This window comes from Branchiostoma belcheri, unplaced genomic scaffold (assembly GCF_001625305.1).
Source record: "Branchiostoma belcheri isolate BF01 breed outbred unplaced genomic scaffold, Haploidv18h27 scaffold122, whole genome shotgun sequence".
NCBI classification, from domain to species: Eukaryota; Metazoa; Chordata; class Leptocardii; order Amphioxiformes; family Branchiostomatidae; genus Branchiostoma; species Branchiostoma belcheri.
The window spans coordinates 927,769-937,216 of NW_017802625.1; the positions used below are offsets into that span (position 1 = coordinate 927,769).

General features: G+C 41.3%; 1 protein-coding gene across 3 annotated transcripts in view; it reads left to right on the top strand.

Annotated features, from left to right (window-relative positions):
• Positions 1–3,274: 3,274 nt before the first annotated feature.
• Positions 3,275–9,448, top strand: part of LOC109463139 (DNA-directed RNA polymerase, mitochondrial-like) — a 31,006-nt gene continuing 24,832 nt past the window's right edge. The window contains exons 1-7 of one of the 3 annotated variants that reach the window (XM_019759853.1): positions 3,275–3,518; positions 4,109–4,189; positions 4,686–4,727; positions 5,423–5,868; positions 6,294–6,401; positions 6,716–6,816; positions 7,399–7,453. In XM_019759853.1, the coding sequence (XP_019615412.1) occupies positions 3,383–3,518; positions 4,109–4,189; positions 4,686–4,727; positions 5,423–5,868; positions 6,294–6,401; positions 6,716–6,816; positions 7,399–7,453 (969 nt within the window). In that variant the 5' untranslated portion in view covers positions 3,275–3,382. The remainder of the gene's footprint in view (positions 3,519–4,108; positions 4,190–4,685; positions 4,728–5,422; positions 5,869–6,293; positions 6,402–6,715; positions 6,817–7,398; positions 7,454–9,448) is intronic. The other 2 variants (XM_019759852.1, XM_019759854.1) reach the window with 2 other exon arrangements.

A 9,448-nucleotide genomic window follows, 5' to 3' on the forward strand; every position in this document is an offset into this window, starting at 1 on the left:
CTTCTGCTGGGCTAGTGGGATCACCTTTCAGTCTTGGTAAGGATGTCACAGCTGGTCCAGGCCATTACCATTTACCAGGGCAAGTTCACCTTTTAATTTCGCGATGGCGATGTTATACACAGTCTTCAGGCAAGGGCGTAAGCACCAAGACAAGCCGGCCATTCAATCTTGCAAGATGGTGACTGTTACTAGTGTTATGATTGCTTGCTCACCTCACGTGATCGTCTGAAAATTTAGCTGCCACCTCAGACAACCAAGTGTGCAGAAAACACAATGGGTTGCAGAAAGTACCCGTTTCTTTATCCGATCATCGACGAAAAATCACAAACACGCCCCTACCTTGGCCGTGCCCCTCCATTCTTTTTAAAAAAATCTGCAGTTTCAGTCAACCTCGCTAGTAGTGCTTGCGCGGCCTAAAAAGAAAAGTCTCTCTACTTGAATGTACATATTGGTGCTGAGGTCTTCTCAAATAGGCTCAGAATGTGCACCTTTCCTGCTCCTGTGTACAGATCATCAGTCCTCCTGGCCCGACACCCTCTTCTTCTGAAATCCTTCTAACCAGCGGAGGCAAAACTCGGCTTCCTCTTCGTTTTTCAGCTGTTGTTGGTTTGTTACAACTTTCTAAGTACGACTTTTTGTCGCTGTGGATGTCGTCTTGTAGTTCTTGCACGTCACGACGTTTTGCTGTAGACGAGAATAGCCCCATAGTCTGGAGAAAGTCGCCTTCTGAGTTGCAGACCTAGGAACTCGCAATGTACGCGCAACTTTGGCACTATACCTATACTATAGCTACCTGGAAACGAGAAGAGGAAGATAATCTAATTTCGAATGTTTAGTCTCCAATTTATCAGGCCACAGTGTACCGCTCAATAGTTGCTGACAAAAGAGGAAGTTTGAATGATCTTGAATCCTTTGTTCACTTGCCAAATTAGAGAACGGGCGAGGTTTTCATGCTCCTGTACTACATGGTTTCAAACGGCAGACAAGGACAACACAACACCGGGCGGACTGAACAACCACACCACACCACACCACAACGCGACTGAGGCCCTGTTCATATAAAGTCGGTGAAGGCGCTTTACATATGTGGTTTCCCCCGAAGCCGGTTTCAAGTGGCCCCATCTGAACGCTCCAAATCACATTGAAAGCGCCTCGATCCCAAACCACTTCTAGTGGTTTCGAATCGGTTTTCCCGCATCGTGATTTGCGGCCGAGATACGCTGGGAGGGGGGCACCAGCAAGCAGGTCGTTGACCTCTGACATTAATAACACGCTACCTTGCGTGTTTTCATCAAACAACAATGAATGCAGTTTCGGACAATCGTGATCGGGCACGGTTTGAAAGGAATGTATGGCACGTGGACCAGATGTGAGGAATGCGAGTTACCCGAATCGCGGTTCGGGTGGTTTCATATGAACAAGGCCTGAGACTGAGGACTATATTTTCTCTATCAGGCAACATGCCTTCACAACAAGACTTGTAATCCCGCCGGCCGTCATTGAACAGATATTTTGGAACTTTTAAAGCTAGGAACTGAAGGGACATTTGTTTCAAAATCTTTGAAGGAGAAAAACCATAAAAACCGGTCCACGGATCGTCATGATTTTTGGTATGTAGGTAGCTTAAACTAGATTTCCCCGACATCATACCTTAGCCAAATGATGTTTGTTTGTTTGTTTGTTTGTTTTTATTAGATCTCCATTAGTGTTCAACTGACCACTATTCTTCCTGGAGTTCACATAAAATTCAAAATTATAACAACAGAAATGTACAGAAAAAAATATTCAACTCAATATTAACATAAATTGAATAATTTAAAATAATCAACATAATTAAGTAACATAAACTGAGTTCGAATCAGAGTGATCACTGACAGTATAAAAGTAACATAATTAAGTAGTTTATCTTTATGACTGACAATTTGTATTATTCCCCCTGACTGTGCAAACAGGATCCTCATTTTCATGAATTATATCAATTTATCATATTATCAACCAAAAGACAGATACATGTATATTAACAAACAAACAATGCCATTCTAGTATTTCCTCATAAATTATGCAAATGAGGTCCTGATTTGAATACATTATGTTTAATGATGTTCACCTTCGCTGAACTTTTAAATACCATAAGTATGAAATTCCTGGCAGTTATCATTACATAATTATAAAATTTCTCATTAATTATGCGAAAAAAAATCTTCATTTACATGATCAATATCTGCCTGTGTTTCTCTCGTTCTCAATTACCAATGTCACAAGCTTCAATAGTCCTATCATGGAATGCAGCTGATTTATTGAATTTCTCCATAAATTCTGCAAATTACATGCATATTTCCATAATTGTCACATAATTATACCAAGCATCATGAAAGCTACCTACATTTGTACATACCAAAAATCACGAAAGTATCGCGTCTTCCAAGGCGAACTTTAACTGCCCCTTCGAAACACACTCACCATCTTGCAACGACGTGGTCCTACCACCTGGATTTGTATTTTTCTTAATTATCAATTACTCCTGTAGAGCAAGTAGGTCATGTGTGCCAAATATAGTCATGCATTCCATTTGCAGGTGGGAGTAGTTTCTTCTTGCTGATTGGTTGCTGGGATAATGTGACCAAACAGATACAAGCTACAAGCAGATACGGGGTGGCATGGATTGTGGATCTCCAAGCAGATACTGGGTGGCATGGAAAGGTAATCTTCAAGCGGATACAAAGCATCGCAGGGGCTTTTGAGAATATCATGTACACAATACGCACCTTATTTGATTAGTAACGCATACGTTTAATAGCTCGATGGTCTTTATTAAAGGTATTGGGCTTATTTATAAGTTTTATATTGTGAGAGTGACACCTTTTATATATGCTCGAACTCTTGGCGACAAATACGCATATCTTATAAAAACATCTAATACACTTTTGCCCTATAATTTACACCCATTTTTAGAATTGCTTATTTGTCATTTTGCGATCTCTACTTGAAAGAAATTTTAGCAACCTTGTAACTTTTCCATCTCAACTTTTCTGGAGTCGGCCGGGAGGGCTGTACTGTAGCACCACCATGCGATGTATCTGAATACTGCATACAGATTCGTGAAAAGCAAAATTGGGTTACCCTGTCGCATTATTGTTCATTTCTGAATTCAACTGCGAAAAGAAATCGATTGGTATGTCGAAATTATAATTTCTATCTCCATGATTGTTATTGGGGTACTAAAAAAAAAACTTTTTAAAAAATATGTCACCCCCTCCAAGTGTGATTGGTTTATTCCAACATGGCGACGTAGGGTTGTTTGTTGAACTATGCGTAGGTCACGTTGTTTTGGTTCCATAACTTGGCGTGTTAGATTAAAATCGCGCTCATCACGCAGCAGAACATGACGCTGATCCTTCGCCTGACGTCCGTCCGGAGTTTCCGGGTGACCGTACCGACGCTGGGGTCGTCTGCTGGTCTGGGATCGGTCTGGTTTGGAGGGTGTCCGACGTGCGACAAACTCAGAACCTCAGCTACACGTGAGTGTGGGATCGGGCGTTTCCGGACTATAGTATGATCATATCACAACACTTAATTGTTATGCTACGAGTTTGTATATATTCTTGTTGAGCTTACTGATATGATCGGGCGGCAGCACTTAGAATTTTTACGTTTTGACATCGAGTAGTTGAATAATTTGATCCATAAATATTTATTTGACATCGCCCCACGTGGTAAAATAATTGCTCCATCATATAACGTTATCATATATAATTTATTGTTGTACGAAAGTATTGGGAAGATGTATCTATACTGACTTTCTAGATCTATAACCCTGATATGGTTTACGGTAAAGGTGGCCTGTCTGATCATGTATTTGACGATGCAGCACAGCGATTATAATGCTAATTGTGGATTCCAAAATTTGAATATTTTTCTACAAAGTAAATATTGATAACGTTCACGGAGGACTTAAAATGAATTAAAGTTATTTGCACAGAAGCTTGAGAACAATGAACAAAATTTAACACCAGTTAAGATACCCTGGCAATACCAAGCAAGATTATATACAGTTTCACTGAAATCACACTCAATTTTGTCCTTTTTCCTGTTTGATACAATGCTGTAGGGTACCAGAACTCTGTTGGCTTCCGGACATATGCAAATGTGGCCGCAAAGAAGAAGGACCCACGCCTGGAGTTGTACACAGGTATGAGCTGAAAACAGTTTAGCTGTAACAGTTGTTTACCATTGTTTACCCTGGGAGCCATCCTCGTTGGTCGTCGGGGAGAGTTAGTAAACACCGCGCGGCCTAGAGGGTATCCGCATAGGGTTTCAGCGCGCGGCCTAGAGGGTTTCCGCATGTGGTGCCCAGCGTAGGGCGGGGAGGGCGTGTGCCGGGGACGGGCTAACCAGGGCCCGCGGCGTTTACTAACTCTCCCCGACGACCAACGAGGATGGCTCCCAGGGTAACCATTGTTGTAAGGAATTGTAATCGTTCTCTCCTATCCCATACCTGTACCTCTTCACAAAGAGTGTTCAAATGACACAGGAAGATTTATTTGGTACAATTTGACTTAACGTTACATAGAAATCAAGTTCACTGATATTGTCACGTGACATCATAAGTGTATAACGAAATGTGAAGTTGCTCCGTTAATGTTATTTTTAGATTCCCGACGTATTATTTTGTGTTTGCTTTCCAGTGTTGTCATCTAGAGCCCAACAGCTAAGCAAGCCAGAAAAAGGTATGTTATAACACATGATGTACACATGTATGTATACAGTGTATATAGGTATCCACATGCACAGAAAAATTGCAACAGGATTTCTTCCAGTGGAATCTACAATTGTGCTGGCAGCAGAGATCTTGCTTGCAATCTCTTTTGACAAAGACTTTACCCACAGTCTCTAATGACAGAATCTGTGGTTCTGATTTTAAGAAACGAAGGAGGTAATATAACATGATGTAGCTTTAGAAGAACAATTATGGTTCTTTTTCCTGACTAAATTAGTAGTAAATAGACTTTTTTACACTGCAACCAAGAGTTTTATTCAGCCGATGCTGTGCAATGTGTACCAGTCAGAATTGCCCTGAGGGAGGTGACAGACGGTCACTGAAACGTTGGCTGAATAAACCTCTTTGTTGTGTAAAATTAGAGTCTCTTTATTGGGGGCCCGCAAGCCCTTTTCCGTAGAGCATAATTGGCCGTTTTAATTCTACGTAGTAGAGCATAGACGGATCGCTCTAATATTTTTGCGTAGAGCATATTCGGCGTTTTAATTCTACGCAATGCGTTGTAGCCACTTGGAATTTATCGTAAAGCGTAATTGAGAGGTTTCCGAATTCAGCGTATAGCGTTGTTGGGACCCCCCCTTGCAGACCCTCTTTTATTCAGTGACCTGCGAACCTGATGACACGGATTCTTTTTCCATCTTCCAGGTGAAGTGGTCAGACAGAGACAGAAGAAACAAGAGATACTGAAGACGAGGAAGGTGTCTAGTCACGTAAGACTCGAACCTGTGATGTCCCCCCCTCGCCCACCAGAACACACGCTTTCACAGAGAGGTCTCTCCAGCAAATCCAACATCAACATGTATACATCTGACCAAGTGGAAAAGATGCAATCGTCACAGAGAAACGTTAGCGCACCAAGATGGCAGACGCAGCACAAGAAACCTTTCAGAAGCGCTCCCAGAGTCACGGAATCAGTAGTAGAGAAAGAGCTGGACGTTCTCGAGGAGATGGAGGAGGAAGAAGCTCAGGAGAAATTAGATGTCTCAAGAAGACAGGAAGAGATGGAGAAGATGAAGAACGTTGAGAGGAGGCAGAATGAGGAGCAAGCTTACATCTTGTCATTTATGGAAGCGTGTGTGTCTATAGGAGAGGTAATGTGCTCCTTTGTATAGTGCTACATGTATGTGATAATAAATGTGTATGTAAACTTTGTATTACAAGTGTAACAGGCAGGAATGTACCCCTGGCTAGAATGTACCTGGGTATATTCTGACTAGGGGTATATTCCTGCCTGCTACATTGTACATGTACATCTGTATGTTGGGGTTTGCTGTTTTGATTGTTAAGGGATATATTCCATATGTCCTTGAGTAAAAAAGGGTTGTTTTTTTAAGTCCAGATCAAGGCTTATATGTTATGAATTTTTTTAATTAGTCTTCAAACATGGCATATTGACAGTTTTGCACCATCATCTTTCAATGGAAATTGCTGAAAAGTATAGTTGCAATATTGTTTGTCTATTTACAACAGACCATATGGATAACAAATATTTTTTTATTGTATTGCTGATATACAGGTGGAGAGAGCTACTAGAACCCTACATTACTTGAAGAACCAGAAAAAGAAAAGGAAACACTTAAATGCTGATATCTACAATGTGGTGCTGAAGGGATGGGCTAAACAGGTATGGAATTTTCTTCTCTCTCTCTCTCTTTCTCTCTCTCTCTCTCTCTCTNTCTCTCTCTCTCTCTCCTCTCCTCTCTCTCTCTCCTCCTCTCTCTCTCTCTCTCTCTCTCTCTCTTGATTTCCTCTCTCTCTCTCCCCCTCCCTCTTTCCTCTTTCTTTCTATCTCTCACACTCTCAGTCTGTGTGCAGTCCTCAAATGCTTGCAGTTTATATTATTATGCTATAATGTTCTTCTATAGAAATGTGATAACAGCAAGTTACTTTCATCTTTTTTTTTCTCATTTTGAACTTGATTGATATGATTTTTTGCAGGCCAATATGGACAAAATTCGGCACCTGTTCTTCATGATGACCAAAGATGGGCACCACCCTGACCTACAGTCCTATGCAGCTGCACTGGAGTGTATGGGCAGGTAAAGAACTTCTAAAGATACATGTAGAATCCTGAAGTACTAGGGCTAGGTACCTAAACAGGGTTCAAAAACTTTACATTGTATTTGTACCAATGCAGGTAACTATAGGACTCGAAAATGCACTTTAGTGCACCCGAAATTGGAGCAGTGCACCCACTGCAAAGGTGCATCTAAATATTTTTGTAGGTATTTTTGTAGGCACTTTTATCTAAGTGTCAGAAAAATAATGAAATCTTTGTTGTAGTACTTGAGTAAAATGTTGAAGTCAGCTCCAATTTCAGATTCAAGCTTATAAGAGGAGTAGTAAGATCTGTTAAATTAAATGTGTTTTGTTTTATACGGTGCCAAAAAATGAATTTCGAGCCCTGGTACATGTACATGTACCAATTTGACAAGGTAGACTGTGGTCTTCAATGCTTTTGGTATCTCATGCAAAGAATTTACTCTCACGAGAGGAAATAAATAATAGATGGTGCTGATTCAAACTTTTTTGTCTTTTTCCAGTGCTGATGGTGTGGTTTTAGTCAGAAAGATTTACTATATACTTTAAGCATGCTTTTACTTTTTTTCCATTTCCTACAGAGCTGGACTGACAGGTGCTGTCCCCATTAGATGTGTGAAACAGATGTACAAGGAGGTGAGTACCGGGGTCTACAGGTGCACATCTGATTTGTTTAACCTTCAACATGTTAATGTAGCCACTCGGTGCAAAGTTTGTACTGGTTCTGGGTTTAAGGCAACAGGAAGAAAGTTACTGTAAGGTCGCTTCATGTTCGCGGTAGCAAAAGTTCACGGTCTGAGAAAAATGGACATGTTTGCAGAACATTCGTGGTGGCAGGTGCAGCAAAAAGAAAGTCAACGAATAGAGCTGTGTACCGGTACGCAGTACCGATACTGTACCGGAAAAATTGATTAGGTACAGGTCCAAAATACCTAATCCCTCAGTACCGGTACTGTACCTAAACAATTCCACACCAATTTTATGCCTATTTGTGACCTCAAATGTTTAAATAGCTGGTTAACAATGGGTGCCTGTGTAAGGACAGTGTGTTCATGAAAACAAAAACATCTTAGTTTTGCCTATATTTTATCTGAGCATTCGCCATACTTACTTACTTACTTAGTTCGAGCTCCCGCTCGAACCAATCCTGAGAGTTGTCTCCAAAGCACTTTGTCCTCCATGGCCTTCTTTATCTCCCTGGTGTCCTGTAAGTTGGTGCAGATTATCCACGAATGTTACTCTGGGTCTCCCTCTGCTCCGTTTTCCTTTTAACGGTTTCCACAGAACGAGACTTTATGCCAGGATGTCCGGGTGTCTAATGCAGTGACCGGCGATTTTCATCCTGCGTTCTCGAATTTTGTCTGTGACAGCAGGTAGATCCTGGTACAACTGTTGGTTTGTAAGTTTGAGTTGCCATGGAATGTTTAGGCACATTCGTAACATTCGGGTATAACAGCCGTTCAGCCTTTTTTCGAGTGATTTGGTCAGGGACCACGTTTCGGATCCATATAAGAGAATGGACTCAACTGTGGCAATAAACAGCCTTTGTTTGGTTTTACGTGGTAGATTAGACTTCCAAATCTTGCTTAGCTTATGACAGCTTTTCCACGCTAATGCTTTTCTGACCTCAAAATCTGTTTCTGCGTCTTTCATCCAGGATCCCAGATATTTAAAGTTCTTAACTACTTCGACAGTGTCGCCACTTTTAGTTTTAATAATGACTGGATCTTTCTGATTAAACGCCATAAGTTTTGTTTTGCCGGCGTTTAGCTGGAGTCCGACTTTAGCAGCTTCGTTTTCCATACGGCATAGGAGTTCTTGTGCCTGTGCTATTTTCTCGGCTAAAAGTGCTATGTCATCTGCGAAGTCGAAATCGCTTATGACGACTGGTGGGTGACGCCTACTTTTTCGTCTTTCTAGCTCAAAGCCCAGTTCATATTCGCGATCTCCGATAGTTTGTCGCATGACATAATCTACGACAATAACAAAGAGATATGGTGCCAAGGTATCTCCTTGAAGGACACCAGCAGTGATATTGAATAACTCAGTTTCACCTTCTGGAGTAATCACTTTTGCCCGAGTATCTTGGTATAGAAGATTGATACCATTTATTAGTGTGCCAGGAATCCCATAGGCCCTGAGGATTTCCATCATTTTCCCTCGGTGAACACTGTCAAATGCTTTGCGGAAATCCACAAATATGATGATTGCTTCAAGATTGTGGTTGAGCACATCTTCTATCAGCCTCCGAAGGGCAAGAATGTGAGAAGTTGTGGATCGCCCTGGGCGGAAACCATTCTGGTTAGGTCTCAGTATATTTTCAACTGCAGGCTGTATGCGATTTAAAATCATTTTGTTTGCGATCTTTGCTGCAATGTTTGTAAGCATGATGCCCCTGTAGTTGGTATAATCCCGTAAGTCTCCAGATTTTGGTATTGGTACAATGTTCCCAATAGACCATTGTTCTGGTTTTCCCCTTCAAGAAGCTTGTTACAGAATTGAAGCATGATATCGTCAAAGTCACACAGTTTAAGTACCTCTGGGGGTATTCCGTCAGGCCCAGGTGCTTTCCCTAACGTTATTCTTTTCTTTACTGCGGCGTACTCACTTTTGGTAAATGGTTCAGTTCCG